The sequence below is a fragment of the Dromaius novaehollandiae genome, chromosome 2, assembly GCF_036370855.1.
Source record: "Dromaius novaehollandiae isolate bDroNov1 chromosome 2, bDroNov1.hap1, whole genome shotgun sequence".
Taxonomy (NCBI): domain Eukaryota; kingdom Metazoa; phylum Chordata; class Aves; order Casuariiformes; family Dromaiidae; genus Dromaius; species Dromaius novaehollandiae.
In genome coordinates this window covers 11,949,212-11,973,747 of record NC_088099.1, presented here as the reverse complement: position 1 = coordinate 11,973,747, position 24,536 = coordinate 11,949,212, and the positions used below count along the sequence as shown (strand labels likewise).

The following is a 24,536-nucleotide window of genomic DNA, read 5'->3' as shown; positions in this document are numbered from 1 at the left end:
TCTTTCTTATTATTCATACATTTGCCTATGTGCCTAGATAGGGAATCATATTTTACGGAACAGCAACTTTACTTGACCAAACGATCCCTGAGCCGGGAAAATACATAAGCTACGTATTTTTCATCACAAGAGATATTCTGATATCTTGCTAATTTCAGAAGTTTATTTTGAATATTATGTAATACACATATTCATTCACTTAGTCATCTGTGTTTCATCAATGGCTAGCACACAAAAGCATCTTAAAGGCTTCTATCTTTTCCTTCCTCATCAAAAGTTATCTCCTTAAAAATACCATACCATAGAAACTAGATCACTGCTCATCATTCACATTACTGATGTGCATGCAGAGCATTTACAATTTGCAAGCACTTTTCAGTGCTTGCTGACACCTTGCACCAAGAGGCAACAAACTATTCCAAACTCTCTAATTATCTCACACATAACTATAATACTCATCTTTCTTAAACTAATGAGACTTCTTCCATCTCTATTTATTCACCTACAATATTTTTCTTCTGATTAGAGATGAGTTACATGATCCGGATCTAGACTTTAAAAAATTAAAAATCTAACTGCCCTTCAGCTGTCAGGAGCAGTATCTCACTTGCTAGTTGCTGTCTAATCACTTGTTTTCCCAGCCTTGTTCATAAGGATAGGATTCATCTTTCCTAACTTTACCCAGCTAAATGTTATTTGCACCATCTTAAATAGGCATCTTTCATAAGAGTGGGATGAATCGCTAGCTAGATGTGCCTGCTCTTTTCATTGCACATACAAAGAGCATAAACAAGTAGCAAACTTAGCTAATACATGGCCTGGGGCAAGCTGGGCAAGTCCCTTGAAAGATTAAAATAGAAAGTGTATAGTATTAGTTTACCCATTTGTCTCCTTGGAGACAAGATGCTAATACACATAATGCTTTAAAGCATTCTGAAACACAAATGCAATCTTGAAAACGAAATCCCCTAAAATACAACCTCCCTCTCAAGGCTGCTTGGACACCTCTGTCTCTGAGAAGGTGCTTTTTGTTTTAATGGTGCATTTTTCTTTGTCAGAGGAACCAGATATACATTAATTTGCTTGGGACGTCATCTTTTTGCTGTCTCCTGTTTGTTGTTCACTATGTTTGGAGAACCTGAACTGTTACACTTCTTTGACTTCTTATATTAGTTTTCCTCTGTCACTTCTATCACAGAGTTTCTAAACTGTGTCAGATAACCGTGCTGTCCTGATTTTCACTCTTTTGGTCTGTTTTGCACTGTTTATAACTCTCCCCTTTACTGGTCACTGGCCTTACTATCTGTTCATATTGGCTCTGGCAACTACAGAGTTGCCAATTGGTTAGTTTTGCTCTTTTAAATTGCTCATATTGATTTTGACAAATGTGACATACATGTTGGCCTGGAAATGCAGACAAAGTAGAGAAAGGGACAAAATCTCTCTCAGTTTTTATTACGGTGACCAGGCCAAGCTATCCAAAAAGTTATTTTAATATTTTAGACTTTTTTAAACATTGCATGCTCCACAGAGCAAACACAATATTTTTCTTCAGGTATACAGACTCTAATACATTTTAGACAATATTGTAATATTAGCAGTATTACAGTAACAGTAAAAGAGTTCTCTAATGACCTATGGTTTGTTCCTAAAGAATTAGGTTATTTACAGTTTTTATTGCTCCTAGCTCCTTAACTTTTCATATCTACTTCTTCTTTTCTAACCAAGCTGGAAAATAAGTACAACTCTGACTTGCTAAACTCACCTCAAGCATTACAGAAATCCTATGGGTGGTCATACAAAACAAAAACAGGGCAATGAAGATCTCAATTCAATGGAATAAACTACACTTTAGGATCGTTAGGTGCTCTGTTCTGAAAATTTTTGATAATTAGATAATTGGTAACACAGCAGTGCATGTAATTGTTTCACAGTTTCTCACAGTGTTTGCTGTTTGTTTCTCAGGGTTTGCAGTATCATCAACCTTCCCCATCATCAAGATATTTTTTTGAGTGCATCACTTACTTTGTAATACGGTCAATGTTAGCAATTTGCTTCTGGTTCCGGATTATTTCTATAGCTGCCCAAAGATGCTGGATAGCCTTTGTATCTGCCTGTCGTCTCTTCGTTAAGCGTGCCATGACCTGTTTACTTGGTCAGCTGCAGCCGATAAATAAAAAAAATATACCAAAAAGTTAATCGTGAATTATGAAATGGATTACATGATGATCATCTTGCAATAAATATGATTACAAGGAAAATTTTGTTAACCTATAGCAATCCAATTTGTATTCAGCAGCATGTTTTCTTATGGTTAAACAGCAACAAAGTAAAAACTGTAGTTTACTAGAACCTCTTTCACATCACATAATCGATACATAAGACAAGACATAGAGCAGTAAAAAGTATCAAATCAGTAGGAAATGACTGAAGTTATCAAACTGGTTATGAGAGGTCATTTAGTTCACATCTCAATACCCTAAAATTTGGGAAAAAACAAAAGTCACCATAGCCTGAGACCTTCACAACCTCCTGCATCACATGAAACCCTTTAAAAAGGATTTCAGTGGTGCCTGACTATATCACATCATGTTAGCGTGAACCCTGAGAGAGAGAAAAAGCTGTATCCACCATTAAGATTACAATAAAGTTCTCATGGTGCTACTTTTATATTTTTACTATTTACATCAATTTAAAAGAATCCCATTCTGTGTGCAGAAACTAGAACTGTATTTTCAGGGATGATAAATATATTGGAACAATTCCATTTTCTGTAACATGCTAAAACCCAACAGGAGCAAAGTGCTTCTGATGGCATTTACCCATCTAACCAACCCTGAATGGGAACATAATGAGCATCTGGCTTTGTTTACAAATTTTCCAAAAGCTCTAGGCAATGAGTACAGATAAGCCATAGATTGCCTACAGCTCCACTACAGGCACAGAATCCCTTTTTAAAAGCTTAACAATGCGTTTTGATCACTAAATAACTTTCTTCCAGTGCCACCACTTTCTGAATAAAAAAAAAAGACTGATTTGACTGGTATCAATATATATAATTTATTTTAGAGCTCAGTGTCCTAAAAATGAACTCTGTGGTATGTATGAGGACACTTACAGCTAGCAGAATATTAACTTCAGTAACCCAAAATAATATAAAAAACGCAAAAACACGACACCATCTGTGCAAAGTTAAAGATGGGAAATTTAAGTATCAAAAACATCCTTCCACTCAAATTCACAAAAATTCAAGCGACACCAGCACTCCAGCGGTCGTGCAAATGCCATTTGCAAGTCAGCGGGACCTCAGTGTACTGATCGAACAGCACCGCCAAGTTCCTGACCCACTGTCAGCTCCGCGGTGCTCCCGCGCTCTACAGATGTGCTAAAGTAAGGTATAACCTGCTAGTGTTAGGGATAAGGAATGATTTAACAGTTTTATGTTTCACACAATGCAGCTCATTTTAAAAAAAAAGCAGTGGTAGGCGTGGGCTGCCTGGCGATCGCACCACGGAGGCCTGGGGCCGCCTGCGACACGAAGCGGGGGCGAGGCCCAGCGGGGAGGCCCCAGGGACCAAGCGCAGCCAGCGCTGGCCAGCACCTCCGTGCCGCCAAGCTGTCCCCTCTGAGCCCTAACGTGAGGGCAACGGGATGGCTCTCCAGGAAAGGAAAGGCCAGGAATACATTTCTGAAGGGAAATACGACAGAAATACAGATAGGAATGGCAGCTAGTTGCTCAATAGCATCACCTAAGAACGGTTCAGAGAGAGCCTCTGCTGGGAACAGCGGGAGAAGATGCCGCGTCCCTGTGACGTCCTTTACTTCACAAGAGGACGTTACAAATAACCCCCCCCCCTAATTTGTAAGTGAAACATCTGACTAATTGTAGAATTTAATTCCTAAAGAAAACAAACCAGTAAAACACAAAAAGGGATTAGATGTTAACATGAAAAAAAACCAGACTTTACAGCTCTACTATCTTTGCGGCCAGGAAGCGTAAAATCCCTTTCACAACGCAGTGCCAACAACAGCCAATGACATCATAACGCAGTTTTAATTTTACCTCTCTCACAAGTATCTGCTTTAAAAAGCTGCTAGATCACATAACAGCTGACTGGCTGGACAAAGCGTCTGTTAGTAATTTCACGTTCATGTGTAAAGACCGAGGAGGAAACACTCATCCTTCCTGACCTTGGGAACAGTAGGAAATCACACGACGCTTCTCCTCAGTTTATTGCGATGCAGCGGCTCTTGTTATTCTTGCTGTTTTAAAAACAACAATTATCTTTGGCAGCACGGCACAGGTCTGCCGGCGTGAGCAGAGCCTGGGAGAGCGGGAAGGAGGCCGTTTTCCTTCACGCCCCTCCACAGCCGGCTCCCCGGAGCAGCGAGGGCCAGGCCTTAGGGCCGGCGAATCCCCCCCGTGCCTGCCAGGAAGGCGGAGGCCTGTGCCCGAGGGGCAGAGCAAAGGGTAAACATGACTGAAGCCTCCCGACGTCGGGCCAGGCCCTGCCCCGCTGGGGGCGGCTGCGGGGAGGCCGGCATCTCCGAGTGGGCAAACGGTGGTGCCCTCTGACGGGATGAACCAAAATAGGAGGTGCGTGAGCTGGGGCTGGTCCTGGGGTCCAGCCCGGTTCGAGCCTGAGGCAGCCCCCTAAAACGTCGCTGTTGGCCCTGGGCACCGCGGCCAGCGGCTCTGCCACGGCCCCACGTGCGGGGGCTCTCTCCTCCCCATCCCAAGGAACCTGCCTCCATGGATCTCCTCAGAAGGTCGCAGCCTCTTTTGAAGACCACAGGCTGGGCTCCCCCCTTCCCCACGTGCCTGGAAATAAAAACGCAAAGAATTCTGACATATAAGACACACCAATTTCTTTTTTTAAGATATGGTAGTTTCAGCAGGTATTCTGCCTCCACGTGCCACTTCTATATTTGACATCTTCGGTTTATTCTTTAAGGGCACTTTTGCTAAACCCCACTATAGAATAAGGAGTTCTTTTACACCACACTTATAAAAATGCCAAAATAGCTTTATTCCTTTCAAAAAGCCTAGGCCATTTTAGCATTATTTTCATCTTCTAATGGTCTGATGAAGAAAAAATATAAAGAGCCTTTTACGTTAAAGAAAGTGATGAAAAAGTTGTGGCATATTTCTTCCCGTTCATCGCACTGTCACTCCTCCACCACTGCAAAACTAACCCAAACAATCTCCTCCCTGCATTCCCACGCAAATCTGAACAGTTTTGTACATTATTACCAAATCCAGAAGATAACCTGTATCAGGCTGTTACTAGTTTAGAAAATGCTTTGTAATGCTCCTTCCACGCAGCAGAAAATGTTCTGACATGCCCAACTTCCTCCTGCAAATAATAGGTGCAAGTTTAATGGGAGGCCAATTAAATTCTTAAATCTGTTTTTATCACTGCAGACTACTTGCTGATGAGTGTGTGCACCCAGACATGCGAGAGAACAAGCATAAACATCCAGTGCACGTGAAAATGCGCAAGAATCTGTGACTTAAAGGTTAAATACTAAAAGCAACCGATACATCTCTGCAGTGTTTTAAAGAATTGTTACGACTCCAGAGACTCTTTAAAACCACAACACTGAAACGTACATTTACATACACATGCTTCAAGATGTTTCTCATCTGCTCTTCTGTTACAGAATTCATTTCAATATTGTGGAAAGAAAAACTAAAAGCCGAAATAAAGATGAATTTCCAGCTCGTGATTTGCAAGCTATCATGTTTGTTTAGCTCTGGTACTCCCTGTCAATACAAAATTATTTGCATCAGGCCACTTTTATTTGCATCAGGCCATTTTTGTCACGTTCTGCTCACAAGCTTAGGGTAGGATGTAGCTTCTTTAAGACTGACAAACCTTAAAGAAAGGTCGGCAAACAAAAAATTGCTAAACATGCTAAGAATCTGTATCAGCAGGATGTGTCTTTTTGGGCTTTGTAGGCATCCATGGGACCTGTACAATACGGGAAATAGTCTTCTCATAAAGGCAATGTTTTGGGTGGCTGGCACGCAACCTTACATGCCAAACACCCAGCTACAACAAGGCCCAAGGCAAATCATTTAGCTTCTCACTTTTCAACTCTTTAACTGTTCCTTATATAATCTGAGTGAGGTTTTAACATGTTTAATTCCCTCTGAAATGTTCTATGTACAGTTTTTTGAAAAGTATAACACTTTATTGCACACAACTTTACTCAAGAGCTAAGTATTACCCTCATTTCTTAATCATCAGGAACGGTGAGCAGGCAGGCTCAAAGAAATGCTCTTGTGAATATAAACACTATGGTTATCTTCCCAAGCTAAGCAAAGCACATAGCAAAGCATGCATTGCCGTGTGATGGCAATGTTACGGTGGCAGCAAACCAGACTTTCCATTAGAATAAATATGCTACTAGCCTTTGGATATACACTCGACCAAATCAAGTTCTGTACAACTATCTGTTGCAAGAGTATTGGATATGGAAATGTGCACTGTAATTCAAAACAAAATAAACAAAAATCACCTTGCAGCATATCTAGGGATTTAGCATTAGGAACCTCCCGACCTACTGTTTGCATCTAAATTGGTATATACTATCATGTACTATGTTCAGCTGCAGACTGTCCATACCTCTAAAGGCAGTCAAATCCTGCTATGTTTGAGCTGTTAAATACCATCTCCCAAGCAAAATATGATGCGTCTGAAAGTTTAACTACTCAGTTGGACTTTGGACTGAAACAGATGGTCCTGCAGTCAGGAGCTACCTCTCTGACGGGAGCTGCTAATTAAGAGCTGACAAGTAGCAGCTCGTTAAACCTCCTGTAAGTACTTGACCGTACATGAGGATACCTGTGGCCCTGGTCCCTTTCCGTACAAAGTCAAACAGGTTAAACTTCATCCCTGCAATCAGCCACTGTTTGGTCGGGATGTGGTATGCAGCTAATTGCAACTGAAAGACAATTTAAGAAGTTGCTCCTTGCCATGGCTCAGCAGCTAGTTTCTGCCTCTCAGCCCCATGTCCCTGTGGCTTGCAATTATTTTGTCCGCATAACACAGTGAAAAGATTTCAGGCTCAACAGGAGGAAGAAGCTAGGTTCAATCCTACATTTTTGTGGCTTTTGTGCTGTGAGACTGTCTGAGTTTGGGAGGCTAAGAAACTTGGACATAGACCTAAGTACCTATTTATATGCACTTTATAACGTGACATGCTCTAATATTTCTTAAAGTCTTACTTTTTTATAGTAAGAATAAAACTGTGTATATCAGCCATACAAGTAATTCCAAATGTTCAGTGCTTTGTTCTTGTATTAAATAGGAGTTTCCTATTAAAGCCCAAATTACAAATTTGGGAGTAGATGTAGAGCTTGGGTTCCTGAACTTTATATAGATCCTTGTAGTGCTCTGAAGTTTTGCAAATTTATAGTTTACAATTAAAAGTGCTATTAAAACCTATCTTTCATCACTAGTTTAATGGGAGGGTAAATTCTTCAGTCCTCCCCTCGTGGAAGAGTGAAGAACAAAAGCAGTAACTACCCTATTTTAACATATGCAGTGTACATGCGAAAATGTTTTGACTGAGCAGCAGTGGAGGTCATATATGTGTGGAAAAACAAGAGAAAGTTAAACTTCAGGTCTGCTTTCCCAGACCTACAGACCCAAGAGCGTGGGGAGTAGCTGCTAGGGTGAGGTGGAAGCTCTTGGCAAGAGTAATCCTGCATTTTGCTCACCATTCAGTTGCCTTCCTGAGTGTGTAATTTTGTGAGTATAACCTAAGGATTTAGCTGGGCACCTCTTAGCAGGAAAGGATTCACTTCCAGAATAAGCAGGTACTTTAGATCATTAGAAAATTAGAAAAAATTGAGAAGTAACAAAGGCTTGTGGCTAAAATAAACCTAAACTAAAATCTTCCTTAATCACAGTCTAATTTTCTGAATTTAGTTTAATTTAATAAAAGTTACCAAATTCTTAAGTGAGCCTTTTCAAATTAAGAGATTACTTTACGCTGTAATCCTGTAATTTTGGAAGTTATTAGTCAGATTACTGAAGATTTTCAGATGTTGAATGCATGTCATACATTATAAAAATCTTTTCATTTCACTGTTACATTAAGGTGCACAGTCTATTCAAAAGATAAATTCATTAGCATAATTATCCTAAATATTTCATATAAGTGAAATAATTGTAGTGTTATACACAACCCTAACTTTTGCATTTCCTGATTTCTAAGTTTGTAACCTTGACAGCATGCAACTTTTTGAGTGAGGTTTTGAAGAGCTCCATAAAGTGCAGTAGAGACAGAAAGCATGACTACAGGAATACAGAACTGTAGTGTTTTGCTTCTTTCTCTCTGCAATTTAATTTTTTTTAACTTCAGTTCACAGAATACAGGACAGCCTTTGCTATTACCTTGTAGCATTCCAAGATGGCAGTAAGCCACTGCACAAATCAGAGCCAAGGACACTACAGAAGTAAAGGCCCCAAGAAGATTTTTACTATACATATGTGAAAGCCCTACTTTAATTCCCTATATTGTATTTACTTCATTTGTATGGTATTTAGTTCAAAATTATTAAGTAAAAGTATACTTTACTGAGGCTAAGGCACTAAGACTTGAGTTTTTAAACTCAGACATTCTGAATCATCTGCGTACAAACAGCTGAACTTGCTTTTGAAACCAAACCTGGAATTTCTTGTTTACCTAACTCACCTCGCTAAAGAGAACTTGACACAAATGAGCTTGAGGCATCAAGGGCTTCATCCCCAAAAGAGAATTTAAGAAAGTGATGAGTAAGTGTAAACAGGGTATAACAAAACCTGAGATGCCGCATCAGCAGCAGCTGCTGAGAAAGACAGCGTAATAGGTATACAAACCAAATAAAGGCTGTCAAAGCAGTTTTGTTTGCTATCTAATATAAATATATGTTCAGGGATAAAATGTTATCCTCAGTTCTGCTATTGCTCAATCCAAGCCCAGTCTAGAATTTCACAAATGATAGCAAATGCCTTCCTAAAAATTGGAAGGAAACAATCCTTTGTTCCTGTCTGGAGTATTCACTGAATAAAAGTTTAACTAGCAGCGTAAGTTTGGAGAACAGAAGAACATTACCGCCAAGGAAAGCAAAATGGTCAAAAGAGCTAAAAGCAAAGAGCCAAACCTTTGGTTGATAAAGTAGCTACACTAATTATAGTTGACTACTTTTTTTCATAATGGTCAGAATGTTTTTACTCCAGGTAATGTACCTACGTAAGCTGAAGCTTTATCTCAATACAAATTTTCCTGTGCACATTTATAAAACAAACAGTATTTTCCTTAATATTTCAGACTTGTAACACTTATTGAACACATGTAGAACAATCTATTTTTTACAGCCAGTAACATAAGTTAAGTCACATAAATGTAGCAAGAGAAGAACCATGCAAGTTTTTGTTTACACATAAGAAAATATCACCACTGAAAATGCACACACTCTTAATGCATTTAGCAAATTCCTCAATGAATGCAATTTCAATTAAAAAACAGTTTAGTGTGGTTTGGCTAAAGGTTAGTTAATGAAATTAAGCTACACTAAATAAAGAGTTCCCACAGTGAAGCCTGCACTAGTAAAAAATGGTTTAAAAATACAGCTCTTGTTAAATTGTGCAACTTTCTCATGGAGATAAGCTTCAGCTGCCATAGTAACAAAGCCCCTTATTTCCAGGATGATGATACACTAGTATTAAACAGCCTTTACGTTGTTCCTTTCCAGAAGACTACTCATCTTTGTTCGAAGAAATTTTCTGTACTGAGGACAGCTCAGCACAACTAACTTCAACACCACTAGATTACAGACGGTTCACACAAGGTGCAGCCAACCATCACATACACTTCTTGTACACTCTCGTGGCAGAAAAATTACGAGCTCTCTTCATATTTGTTTGCTTGGAGAGTTATCAGAAAATAACAGGAGCACCCAGATTTGCAATGCACTCTCAGCGGTGCTCTGGCTCCCCTGTGCGAACGCGCACAAGCACGTTAGCATGACTCAGGGTAAGAGGCTTAAGCTAACACGTTTTCCCTTCCATTTGCCACAGACTAAGAGCATGACCAGGGTCAGTTACAGAAGATTAGACGGCATGTGGTAACAGGATCATGCGTCTGAACCCACGCTGCACACAAATACTGTCTTTCTGCGGTTCCACTATACCCACTACTAAATTTTGTATTTTCCAAAGTGGCCTGAAGCTAAAACATGGAAAGGTGCTCTAGGAAAATGAGTAGGAGTTAACAGTCTGCACTATTTCCCCACGTAGACAAGCCCTTAGTAAATGGATACTTGGTGTCCACCCGCTTGGCCATAGCGAGCACAGACGATTAACGCAGCTATGCATCCTGACCGGGCTCCAAAGCCAACTTGATTGTAAAAAAGGGAAATCATGTCCAAAAAAGGCTGATGGGGACGGCTGCGATTTCGTTCTGGATAATAAAATAGATGCCACCTGGATTCTGCAACTTTTTCTGATAAAACCTGCATGTGGAAGACATCTTCGAAAGTGCAAGGAAACATAAATGAGAAGCCTAGAGCATCCTCCAAAAGCAATCCTTTAATCAACATCTTCCCTTCTGCTGTAAAAGCTAAGGGGGTTGATTATTCCTGAAGTCTCAACTGAACTAATGTAAGACATTTTTCCCCTCAATAAACAAGGTACATTAACTAAGGTATGACGACATAAGGAAATGATTTTTTCACGGTATATTAGCAGGAAATGTAATTCCACATAAAGCTAGTTTCACGCCAAACAATTAGAAAAAGATAAGCATTTTCTAGCTCAAAGAATGAAGAATGTATGGAAAAGAAGTAAATCATGAAAAAAGTCAATTCATTTCACATTATGTAAGATGTATTGTAAAACAAGGAGTTGATGTTGACTTTTTGCCGGTGTAACCTGAGACTCCAAATGCCTGTTCTTTCCTTCTCTTTCTCTGAAATACACATTAACAGCCAGTATCTTTACAGTACCAATTTTAATTCTGCTGCTAACACTCTGACTTAGACCTTAGATATTTGTAAAAACTGTTCCTCCACCAGGCTGCGTTTTTATTGACAAAAGGCGGCTGAATCAATTTCTGCTATTCCTTAGCAAAAATGAAGACTGCCTGAACCTGTTTCTTTCAAAGTTACTCTCTTCGACCTCTCCCTCTCTATAAACAAAAGCAGAACTACAGACCGTCTAAAACTGTTCAGATACTGAACCATTTGCAAGGTGGTGTATTAGGCAGGCAAGACCACTTTTCTCCAGAAGTCGGGCCCCAAGGAACATTAGTCTTGAGGACTCTCTCTTATCAATAGTAATTTCAGGGGGGAAAAAAAAATACATATATATATATATACAAAGAAAAAAAGTGCAATTCTGAACCAACCAAGGATCCCAAACTGAAGGTGTGTCAAGCTAAAGACGTCAGGGCTCAAAAACCTTGGAAACCGGGAGAAATACACTCAGGACTTAAAAGAGTTAATATACATTGATCTGTAATACAGGTAAAAGGAGCCAAAGATAAACACTGGCAAAGCTTACAGGCTTTTACAGCAGTAATCAAAAGAAACTTGAAGGCAGAGAAAGGATAAAACTGTAAAATCTGAGCTTTAGATCCTGCTCCCAAAATTCAAGATGAACGTCAGAAGCAGTGGAACCGAGTTTCATGCAACGCTCCTCCCAGCTGTGGGGCAGTTCATTAATAAGATCAGCAGAAAGAATAATATCTTGTGGAACCGGAAGCCTTTCCCCAAGTTCTCACCTCACTCTTGGTTTTCTTTTCTTTGTTTTTTAGAGAGTGGATTTCCTATATTGGGCATGTGCATCTACCTTAGAATTTGACTGTATTCTTTCTCCTTCACACACAGTACATACACATACTCGCTAATTATACAAACTACATTAAAGCTTTTCTTTCACCGTGCCCCAAACCAAGTCTATCACCACTCCTTAGTGAAGCCTTAATCCTCAGCTATTTCGAAGTTCCATTTAGTATTTTTTTTCCACTGCCATTTTGATACACGTTTTTTAAATCAAAGCAGGTAATTTATTTTGTTCGTACTTCCTTATTTCAGATTGCCCTGAACTCTCCCCCCAAAACGTTCATGTCTGGACAAGGATGAAGCTTGCCTAGAGGACAATTTACAGACATGTGAGAACAGCAGTTTTCATGAAAACTGATGTACGATGATAAACAACAGAATTCATAGCTAAACAAATCCTTAAAGTGGAAAACAGTTGAGTATAATCATGACCTTTTTTTTCTTTTTTGCAAAAGTTGATAAATGAAAAGTGGAAAAAATAGTAAAAAGGAAGTTTCAAAAACACAGGGCTTAAAGGAGAAACTCAAAAGCCAAAGAATGATTTGAAAAAAATGAAAATTTACCGAAGAAACCAGCCAGGTGATGGACATATGTTGCCGTTACTTCAAATAATACCAGCCTCTCAGCAAACCAGGACAACAGCTTATATCCACAAAACTGTGTCCTACCGCTGCAACTTAGCATTTCTTTCCCACAAGTTGTGGGAAATGGGGAGCAAGGACGGGAGGAATACATCGCTTCATTTTCTAGCCAGCTCTCAGTGTGGCTGATGGCATGGTGAAGGCTGGCAAATGGGCTTTTTCCCTGGTACCATATGTGCTATCTTGGATTGCGGTCTTGAATTTGTTCAGCTGCTTCTTTCATAAATTTTGGTGGGAGTTGTGTTTTTTGATTCTTTTTCTACTAGCTAAGATTCTCAGATTTTTCCAAGTTTTATTTCTTACCTTTTCTTATCTGAAGCCAATTTCTAACTTTTTTTTAATGCAAAGAATTCTTCTCAAAACTTTTTCAGGACTAGCTGCAGGTGAACTGGATTTTGCACTTTTTTGATATTAAGCATTGCTTTCACAGCCTCACGACGATTTTTGCATTTCTTATCTGCTCCATATTGCTTCCATAGGAAACGTGTTGCTTTGACCAACATATTATATTCATATAACACATCCATGGTGTATGCCAGAGCTACAGGTCAGAGAGACGGAAGGGGTCCAGCTCTGCAGGATTACAATACTTCTTCTCACTTGCAAAATTATGTTCTGCCTCTCCTGTGGCAGGTGCACCTGAAAGCTATTTCTTCAGGCCCTGATGATGTATATAGAGCAGATTACAAAGCCCTTCAGGGAGGAAATTACTTCCTGAAAACTCAAGAGCTCTTCCTGCTATGTCATTATCTAGGGTTGAGGTTTATTAAAGGCAATGGGACCAGACTGTTCTCTTCTCAACCACTTCCTTCAGGCACGGAAACATAGAATTAATAATTTTGTCAGCAGAAGTAGGACTTCATTTTCAGATGATTTCAGTTATTCCTCTGCCTGTTTTTTGATTTTACTCCTTTAGACCTGAATACAGATGAGTGGCCTAGAGCTCTGACAGAGAAACTCAACCCTACAGGGTGAGGGAAACTCATGAAATACTGAATAGTATTTCTGATAGCACTGAATAGTGCTAGCTCTGGGACAGAGCTCCCAATAAGGATAGCTCCCAATAGAAGCTAAAGCCCAGCAAAAGCATCTAATTCTACCCTCAGCCTAATATAAACTTCAGGAAAATGTCATTCACAAAATACAGCCTCCTGTTGTGATTTCACAGAAATCACAAACTTTTTCTGCATGAACCAAAGAAAATCCACTGCAAGAGTACTGTAACATCATAGTGTTATAACGAAGTGCAAGCCTTTCTGGCACTGTCTTTGGCTAGGCAGTGTAAGAGTCACAGTCCTATGGAGAACTGAGCCATTTGCTTGGCCTCTGGTGCCTTTTCTTTTTCTTTTTTTTTTTTTTTTTTAAAAAAAAGCTCTGCAGGAGCACTGAAGGCTCCTACCAAAATTAAATTTAGAGCCCACATATAAAACTACTTCTAGAAAGAAAGGTATGATTCTAGTAAGTGCAAAACCATCCTGGCTGGCAAAATTTCTATGGAGGCACAGTATTTTTAATTTCAAAACAAGTCATCGTTTTCACCACTGGAAATAACGTCCTCATAAGGAATCAGGGGTCAACAAAGCTTCAGGGTATTCATTCTCATGAAAGTTTTACAGCAACCTGAGAACTACCACTTGTTCCTCAGCTGCTGACTTGAAGCTTGGATTTTCAATATAATTTTCTGCAGGAAATTGAGGAAATAAAATGCTAGACTTCTGGCAGGCTTTCCAATCAATACCTTATTTTGTCATGTGATATTCTTTACAGCTAGACAGGAGATCGGCAGTCTGCTACGCCGCCGAAGCGCCTGTCCTTAACAACTCCAGCTGTGATGCCTGATGCTGGAGAAGGTGTGTGACTCCGGGCTCGTCCACCAGGCAAGGGAAGCTGCCTGAAGCACAGTGCCAACCTTCGTCGTACTCTGCAGCTGCTCCCTATGCTGCAGAACTGAATCCAGAGTGGAAACCGAGGGGTTAACTCGTTCATGACAGGGTTTATGAACCTGGAAGACCAGATTGCTTTATGTCAAGTGGTTACTCCCCAGGAAAGTGGTTGTTTTCTTGCAGGCATGTAACTTTTATTCTCACATATGTCAAACCCATTACTTGAAGAGAAACAAACGTAAATTTGGGAAGACTCCACAACAATATGATTTCCTTAAAGACTTATTTCATGTTGATAAACTTATCTAGTAGGACTAATTCGAAAATGGTTTACAGCGTGCCTAACCCCTGCTTCTATTTTACTTGTTTTCTGGTCACACCTCTTTCACAAGTTTTAATTTAATTGTTCATTTTGCTTTCTGGAGTATGACATGACATATATAAAATGAGAATATGAGAGTCTGTCTTAGATGCCCATACTCTAAGTTATCAGTGCTTTATTCTATCATATATATTTCTTTTGTCCATGGGATCTGAGGAGTTTTTCCCATTGTTTTCACCTCCATTAATAGAAAGTATCTCTATTATCTTTAATTAATGGCATCAGCTAAAGGAAAAAGTAGAGAATCCTGAACTGCTCATATGAAAGTGAAGAAAGGTTGCAGTAATGTTTTTAGTTATTTCATATCTATTCTTCCAGTGCTGAGAGATTCTTAACAATGTCACCATCTTCTTTCTAAGACAGCCTGCTATTCTATTTTAAGACTTGAGATTTCCTACCAAAAGTGATGTGGGTTTGAGTCTTCACTGAGCTCCAACAGCAGAAAACCTCCTTTGGGGGAGACTTCTCAGGCAGAGTTTGTCTGCAACAACTGCCACCGCAGCAGTCATCCTCGGGGCAAGGCACTCATTTAAACCGACTACGAGAAATTCGACTCAAAGTCTAGCAGCACAGTTGTTAAAACAATGACTGTTAAAGCAGACACTGTCCTGTCCTCATTCAAGTTCACACTATTTCTGCAGCCTTCGAGCGTGACCGTCTTAGGGAGCTAAAGACGCCGACTGCTCGTGTCAGCCACTGGATTCCAGCGTCCGAGTTGATGACAGATGGGCAACCAACCCAGGAGTTAAAATCCTGCGAATCCACACACAGCTTATAGCCAGCCCAGCCATCTGGCTAGGGATCTAGATAATACCACAAGAGGATGTCCCAAATAAATAAATAAATAAAAGCAGTTACATTTGCTTTTTCTTTCCATTTTTTCCCTTCTTTGTGCTTCCTGTTTGAACATATTTAATGTTTGAGTCCTAGACACTACATTAAGAATTCTTTATTTTTCAACTATTTAATACAGGTCAAATAATCAAAACATTTTCTCACTAGCCCTCTCTGCAGAGAAAAATAAATTCGGTCCCAGGCAAAAATGCAACACATGCCAACATGTAGCATTTTGGCTATTCTAGGCAGTGGCCAAACAGGTAACATTTAACAAAAGCGTAAGCATTTGAAGAGGGAATATTGAATGGAGAGCACCAAGCAGCCTCCTTCAGCGGGGCTGCCAGTTGCTCTAAAAAATAATTCAGAGCTAAACTTGTAACATGGGGCCCCAAAAGCATAATTAGTTAGGGAAAAATGTAGCCAACAAAAGTTACCTAACCTGTTCAGAGAAGAAAGCTGTGATTTATCCCAAAATGTGCTGGGAAGGCTGAAAATCTAATTTGCAACAGTAAAAGTATAAACTTCATTAAAACTCACTTTTGCATAGCAGTATCTCCTTACAGTTAGAGACAGGAAATAACGCAATATACAAACTTCTTTAAAAAAAAAGGTTTTTTTTTTTTCTCAGTCTGCTGAAATGTTCAGATAGGTGTTTTAAACACAAAGCAATGTGCTTGTTGGGGTTTAAGTTTTCCAAAAAAAAAAAAAAACCCAGTTCTCCAATTTAAAAAAAAGGAGTACAGCCACGAGAACACAAATTCTTTTCCTTATGTGCTGTGTTGCAAAAATGAGCTGCACGTTAAGCAACTTGAGAACAGGAAATAACACTGACAAACAAACTGATATTCTTTCCATAGCATGATAGCTCAGAGGAGGACATTTGAAACTTCATCTCCCAAATCAAGAAATGTTTATTCTACTGTTGGCAAGGCTGCCGAATGCTTGTGTAGTCCTTCCTGCCCTAATGTTTTATGATCCTTTCAGCGAAGTAGATAGTCACACTCGAGTAGAAAAAAAACAGAGTTGAAAAAATCTTAATAAAGCTTTCTCCATACAAAAGTGCTATTTCATCAGTACCACAACAATCTGTGGAAATACGCTGGTTCTAACCTAAATGGACTTGGAAATATCTCTTAAATCTCTTTCCTACCTGATCTAGAGTCTCTTGCACCATAGGTGTATGCTGTAGTAGTCCCAGCTATACAGAGAGACAGTATTCATCTGTCTCTCCCCACTATAGGGAGTTGGTTATTTTGTTAATATATATCTCCATCATGAGAAAGAGGTTGGGAATCAACGGGCTGAACGCAGACATCTATTTCTGAGCTGATCACTCCATGCTCCCTTCACGTTGCCCGGATCTGCTCAGCGCAGCAATTCATCTCCTAGCAAAAGCAGACGTCTCAAATAGGTCAGGTGAATTAAGCCCTAAAATTAACCATTTCTCTGCACTGAAGCTAAAGAGAGATTAGGATGATTAGTTCATGGTCTGTTAGATTTCCTGAACTCCGCTCAGAAAGGCTGAGCACTTGCAACCAGTGGTTATGGTAAGCTACTCTAAAGTCCCACTTAAAACTGAGTTTCTGATATCTCAGCTAAGGGCTCTAACCACCATATTATTGTTTTTTTCTGATAATTTGCTTTTTTGGATGAAAAATTTCACTGCTATGTTTTCACTTTCCATATGGACATCTCTGAATAAACTGAAGATATCTTACTTACCCCATCTGTTTAAAGTCAAGAAATGCAGTTGTGTTTTTCACCAAGAAATGATTAAATAACTGTATATATTTTTTCTCAAAAATAAAATAAAAATAGAAAAAGTTCAATTTTAACCCTAATAATGAAAAGTTACAGTTAAAAATACTAAGTCAGGACTGACAGGGAAAATTAGATCCTAATTTGAGAGACAAGTGAATGAACTGCATAATCTCTCGAGATTCCTATTCTTCTACAGTTCTAGGAAAATGGCTAATTAATGGTAATTTCTGAATGTCCTGTTCTTATTTTCAGTTTGAATAGGGTATCTTTTGAGATAAACTTTCTTGACAGATTGAGTTTCTAATTAAGAAAAAATTTCAGTCTAAGAATTTTCTTTCTTACAAGAAGTGCGATTTTTTATAAATATGGGACAACCCAGCCAGACAAAATTAAATCGCAAAAGCCCAAATGTAGAATTTTCTTTTGTGTTTCATGACAATATCTTGATCAAGTAGAAACTGGGTTGAGAAGAAAAATTAAAATTAGGAGGCTAATTTTTGCTAGTGTTGACACATAGGTCACTAGGGTTTTCTCTATTTCAGCTCAGTACTAGCTATGTTGAAAATGCAAGCACAAAATTTTCTATCTTTTTTCTTCTCTTAATGACTTTGTGGACTTGAACCTAAATACGGCATCACTACGGGAACTGTCATCTCATCTTCCCGACTTTCTCAGAAGGCAGCTAATCAAATATATTTGGTTACTCTGCATTTGATTTATATATAAACTTTCTGTGACTGCCTCCAAACAGTGCAAAGAAGTGCAATAAAAGAAGCTTCAAGCATATAAGTAATAGAAATTGTATATACTAATGTCTCCGTCTTTAACAATTCAAAATAAACATCTCCCTTTATTAACAGGTTTCTTCCAATTTGACCTTATGTTTTATGGACTTCATAGCAAGTTATGAAATGGAATGTAAAACAAACAAAAAAATACGTCGAATGCACAGGCCCAATCTCCTGCTGCCAGAAGCTGCATCTGCAGCTGTGCTGGACGATGGAGGGGTCCCCGAGAGCTGCCCCGCGCGCAGGCAGTGCCAGCAGTGCCAGGGCTCCTCCTCGGAGAGGCTGCCGTAAAACCCGTTCAAATCCTCTAGGATTTATCTGACACTGTAATTCAAACCTTGGAAGCTGCCTTTGTCTCTTTCTCTGATTTATTAAGGGGGAAAAGCATGTTGTTGTACCTGTTAAAACATGTTCCTCTTTCCTAATAAGCTCAGCCAGTTTTTCATTAAACTCAGTTTAAAGCAGCATATCTAAATCCCTTCCTACAGATTTTACTTACAAATGGTGAGCTCATGTCTGATACCACTCTGTATATGCTCCTTGCACTGTACTTTAAATAAAATACTTCAGCAGTTGCCATTTCAAGCAAACTTTAGAAATAAAACACATCTCCATTTTTATTTCAGAAGAAATTGCCTACTTCTGCGTGTTCAGTTCTTACCTTACCACTGCTTTAAATGCATGGTGTTTTGCATGAACTGTAACAACTGATTTACAAAATGCAGAGTTGAATTAAATCCTGAAGTAGCAAACAAAACCAGTATAAGCTCACTTCAACTGGCTGTTGAATCAGGCAATTATGTGCTTTTTCAGCCAGTGGCACCAAAAAATTACTGTTCTTTTGTTTCAGATCCATGCTGGCATCATGGACATAATGGGAAAGAAAAGCAGAACAACGTTCTGTGAAATGTTTGACACGATATGCTGAAAGAGAGAAGATTATGTATCCTATCCCTAACAATTGCTAGTGCCAAGTGCTTCAAAGATGCTACAAATACTGCTAATGAACCTTACTAATTGCAGAAGGCTTTGCAGGTGATGGAGAGGGAAGAGGTCCTCCCAGATGCTCACAGGTAATGCGCTTATGTCTTAAATCATGAGATTTGATTACCCTTCTGTTAGTATGCTTTGCTGCCACTGTTATTAGCCTTTCATAACAAGCCCTTTTCAAAAAATCAGGGTACTATATTTAATTGTATGACCTCCACTGTGAATTCTACCATCACAAGCCACTCAGTTAAACATCTGATTTCTTGATCTTCTTCTATGCAGCTGGACACAAAGGAGAAAACACAACCTGATCATATCTCCTCAAATTTCATATTACTATATATCTCAAAACAGTCATTATTTTTTACCATTTCATTTCCAAAACAAAAAGAATACATCATTTTTTCCCTGGTCACATCACAGACAAGACCTGCTTCTCCTCTCTGGACTATTCAGCAGTCCATATAGGCCAAAGTCCCCAGCTCGCTCCCTCTTCTTCGGTTTGTGGGCTTTCCCTTGTGCTTGCCCGTTGCACCGAGATGCATTCCCGACGCACTACTCCAATCCCAGCCCTTCCCTGAAGATTGCGCAGGAGTGAAAAAGAGTTCCAGAAATTCCTTTCCCTTCAGCTATTCTCTTTAAGAGTTATGGGTTTTTCTTTACTCTTTGAAGACATCTGTGTGAAATTACCCACACAACAGTAATCTCAACAAAACCGAGATTTATTAAAACAATGAGAAAATGGAATTAGAGCAAAATAAATTGTTTGCTTAACATAGCTAAATTTACAATTCTCATAAGTTAAATTAGATAAGGGATAAACCAGATAAGCTTTAGACAAAAAAGAAAAAAAGTGAATCCTGTAGTTTATCCTTTGAAATTAAATATCCTTTCTGACCACACTAGTCAACCTCTCAATGTTGCTTGCTGCTCGGAGACCAACAATTCCCTCTTTTGTCTCCCACAGATATGCTTAATAAAGCCCGTTTCAGGTTTCCTAAACACTTTTCTGAAGACAAAAAATGGCTTTGGTAAACAGTTTCAGTCTCCATCTCTGAGGAGTTACACCACTGAGGAAATGAAAAACCTTAATTATGATTTATGACTGCCTTTTCAAGGTTTATGACCCTGCTCAAATATTGCCTTTTGCTAACCATCTTGGCTGGCTGTATCTAGGTTTTGGCTAGACCCATGGGCAAACCCGACGTAAAGCAGTTCCTTTTTTCTTCCACTTGTCACAAACTATGAATTATAGACGAGGGCTAAGGCGCTCTGTTACAATCAGCCAGGTCTCAAAACAAGCCTAACAGACCTTTAAAAAAATCAGTCTCGGCCAACGTCTCAAATGACAGACTGTGCTTTGTTTCTGCCCTTACACGCTGTAGGACTCATGTACACAGAGTTTTTGTACCAGAACGCTGTATCATTTAGAGGGCTGTAATTCCCTCATATAGTAGTTACCTGCGCAACCCCTGCTGTGCGTATCATTACGCTGCTATAGGCACATCTGCACTGGTGTAAGTCCATCTACAGTACAAGGCGCTGTACCACTTTAACAGTATTATCAATCTTAAGTATTCAATCACAAAAATCCTTAATTTAAGAAATGAAGAAATATTTGCTTTTTAAATGTAGTTTCCGAACCTCTTGCAAAACTAAAAGAAAGCTTTTTAAAAGTGGAAACAAGTTCAGTTGTATTTCAGTCTCCCAATCGTTATTTTTTATTGGAGCAGTATTTTTGGAAAGCTATTATACAAACTTTTCTGCAACAGAAACTTTTGCCACTTTGGAAGTATAGTGAAAATGGCAAGCCTGTCCCTTCTCATACCCAATCATGGATGCCAGCATACCGGCAAAACATGGCTTATATAAGGAGAGCTTCTTTCTGTTAAGCTAACAAAACAAACATGAAGAAAAACAGTCCTGCAGAACAGCCTCCGTGTTGGGATATTTATCAGTGCAGATGTACGGGAAGACTGAGAAAAGCGGTGATGAACAGGTCACACCTGCAACCTGCGTGATTAAGGTGGTGTAACTTTTGAATTCGAAGGAAGAAAAAAAGAATTAAAAAAAACCCCAAAACAAGGTAAGAAGCCACGAAGGCAATAAAGCAGTGGCCACACTAGAGGGCTATGTAACAGTGTCCACACAGGCTAGTCTGGTGGGATACCATCCAGCATGAAACCACCAGCACTGCTGTAAACAGCTAAGAAAACATTCAGACGGAGCAAGGTGAGATTGCGACTCCTGGAGCTGGAACCACCTCACCCGTCATTTTTTGACGTATCGGGATGGTTGGAAGAAACGCTGCTCAACGGCAGCATTTTGGGGTGTGGCTGCCCTTTGTGTTCCCTAAAGCCAACAGGAAGCGAACTAGGATCTGAGATTTCAGGAGAATGTTAAATTCACCTAAAGGTTTTTTTTTTTCTTTCCCTTACAATTGCTTAATCACACCTAGGACAGTCTTTGCAAGGCCCAGATCAAGTTAATTTCTGTCATTACAGCGGCACAAGGAGTTACTCAAACACTCGATCAAAATAATCTTGCAGAACTGCATATAAATCGTATCATCACTCCAACCAAAGCCAGAGCAAAACATAAAATAAAGGTCAAACGGCAGAGAACACTGTGGAGCAAGTTAATACCCATGAAAAATGAGCCCAAGGAAAACAAAACTATTCCCCAGCGAGAAATGGAAGCAGAGGATGTGAGGAGGGATGTTATCCCTCTCCTTTATTGTTGCTCGTCTAATGGACAAAAAGCTGGAGAAAAGGAACGTCAACATCTGTTTTGGGGAGGAAAAAAAAAAGACAACCCTGGCTTACCACATAACAAACAAAGGAAGAGTCAGAAAAGAAAGTGCTTGATCAAAACAGGATCTCCCTGCTTGCACACCTCTCTCTCAAGCCGCAGGACACGAGAACCCCGTGAGAGGTGATTTTACTTTCTTAGTTTACTGGACAGAGTTTCCTATGAGAAAATAATCAATCATTTTGTAATTAACTTAAGGTAGGGATTCGCTCTGAAAAACAACCAGAAAAAACTGAATGGTATGGTAATCTCTTCCTTAATCCTCTCTGTACATATCATCGGGAACGACTTTCAAGAACTGGTTAATCCAAAAATAATTATACTCAACTGTTCTCCAAAGAGAAATAAAAATGCATTGGAACTCAGCTAACACACAGTAAATGCTTTCTTAAAGAAATAAATTACTTAAATATTCTTTTAAAATTATTTAGATGTATATATAGATAACCTCAATACAAGTTAATGAAAATGACCTAAAGATCTTGAGTACACTCCTTTCAAAATAAAGGTTTTGTTATTTTATAATAATGTTCCTGCACGCACTTGAGATGAGTCCATGGTTCTACCGACATGTTTAATTATTTTTGATGTATAAATGTTTAGATATCATGCCTATATTTGTAGGGAAAAAGGAATGGCCCTAATTACTTAGGCATGTTCTTACAGGAAATATTGTAGTATATCAGCCATAAACAAATGTGATATGTTGCGTAGCATCCATGAAAATAATCAACCTTCATACCAAAATTAGAATTATTCAGAAATATATTAATTTTAGAGTCTGACCTTCTGACTACCATTGCAGTAGAAGACAATTAACACTCTCCAGAGGCTCTCGCAATGCCCATATAAATCCATTTTCTATGACTAAGCGACACGTGATATAATACAAGGGAATCCTTTGAAGTAGGGCACAATAAGGAAATATTTGACAACAGTATCTGCACTGTTTGCATGCAAATATTTCCCATAAGAGATGCTGAGCGAAACACAACACCAGGAGAAACTTTCTTTACAGGTGCTGAATTTGATAAACATTACTCTCCCTACGTTAAAAAGATATGACAGACTGGCAATAGTCTGTTAACAAGTTCATGTTTTATAATCAAGGCTTTGTGTTAGTGAAGAGAGAGCATATTTTAAAATGGCATTAAAAATGATAGTGTCAGAAAGGTAAATACACTTTCGATAGTTATTTACTGCTTGAGGCAGATTCCAGTACAGTGCGATTTGGGGCCACTTTCCAGGCGTACGTAACTATGTAGTAGTGCTGGTAAACATGCTGAGATTTTCAAAAAATTGACACCATTTTAATTTCAATGACCGAACCGCCCAGCTGCCAAATACCCAACACAAAGCAACTGCCACTGGTGAACGCGCGTGTGGGTCCTGTACGAACACCTATGCATCACTGCGAGTCTGGGTCCCGTACAAACACCTATGCATCACTGCCAGACAACCAGTGCATGTGCGCCTCCAAACAAATATTTGTGGAGCCTCTAGATCAGTATTTACAGTCATGTCAGCTAAGTGTTAAACAACTGAGTTGGAAAGGACCTTTCGAGATCTGGGTTACAAGGGCTAAGGAGAGGCGGGAGCATCAGCCCCTTGCTTCAAAGACTGCAGGGAGCATCTTTTTCTCATTAAGTAGCACACGTAGCCTGAAGCCACGGCTCAGAGAACGTGGATGGACTCGGCTGTCCCTTTACCCCGTATTTTCCCCTGGCGAGCACGTGCAAGGCCAAGGCGGGCACCCAGCGCTGCCGGCACGGGAGGCGGGTTCACCCCGTCCCGGGGACCCGTGGCTCTGGCAGGGCTGCCCGCTCTCAGCAGCACCTATGTGGCCCAGAAACGGTCCACACCTGGCAACCACCTGATATCCCCAAATCGGGAGATAGCAGCTACCCCAATGCAGTGCTTCCACTTGTATAGTTTATTAAATATTTCTTTTAACAGGGACTTACATGCCAGTCCTCAAATGCTAGGTGAGTGCACTCTCCCTAAGGGTAAATTGTGTGTATGCTTCACTTACCTGCTACACCCAAAAGCTTAAGATCATACTGGGTAAGAGAAACTAACTCCATGGCATGTTCTCATCAGCACAACGCTGTCCGCTGGTCTGCATTCGGCATTTTGCTTTTCCTCGTATCCGGATAAGGAAGAGTTAAAATTGGTGTTCTAGTTTTATTTTTACTGAACAAAAAAAGCAAAGTTCTTATTAAAAAACAAATAGGTATTTGTAAATACCATATGCTTATATCTCAATTTTCACAAAAGAGTCTGGATGAGGGAAATTATGTACTACATTTTCTTAATAAATTGTGCCTTCACTGACCTTCAACTCTGATGAAAACTGGCACCACTTTTTTTAATTACTAACACAAAGCTCTGGATTAAAGAGCAACCAATTAGCATGAGATGTCTATTTAAAATACGTTGTTTGAGACAAAAATGTAAATGGCCTTCACTCATAACATTTTATAAACAAAAGGTGACAGTTCTCACGCCTGCACCGTAAGAAGGTTTTGGAGATAGCCTAAAGGCGTGCTGCTTCCGAGCTGCAGCTGGACAGAAGCAGGCATGCCCGAACCAACCTGAGAGGGAAAG

The 24,536-nt window shown here is 39.5% G+C and overlaps 1 protein-coding gene across 4 annotated transcripts in view; it reads right to left on the bottom strand.

Moving 5' to 3' along the window:
• The window catches only part of ZMYND11 (zinc finger MYND-type containing 11), a 108,293-nt gene that overhangs the window by 60,238 nt on the left and 23,519 nt on the right, over positions 1–24,536 (bottom strand). For 3 of the 4 annotated variants that reach the window (XM_026103096.2, XM_026103106.2, XM_026103125.2), the window contains exon 2: positions 2,026–2,160. The exons of the other annotated variant lie outside the window; for it this stretch is intronic. In XM_026103096.2, coding sequence (XP_025958881.1) covers positions 2,026–2,141 — 116 coding nt within the window. In that variant the 5' untranslated portion in view covers positions 2,142–2,160. The remainder of the gene's footprint in view (positions 1–2,025; positions 2,161–24,536) is intronic. 4 annotated transcript variants of the gene reach the window in all.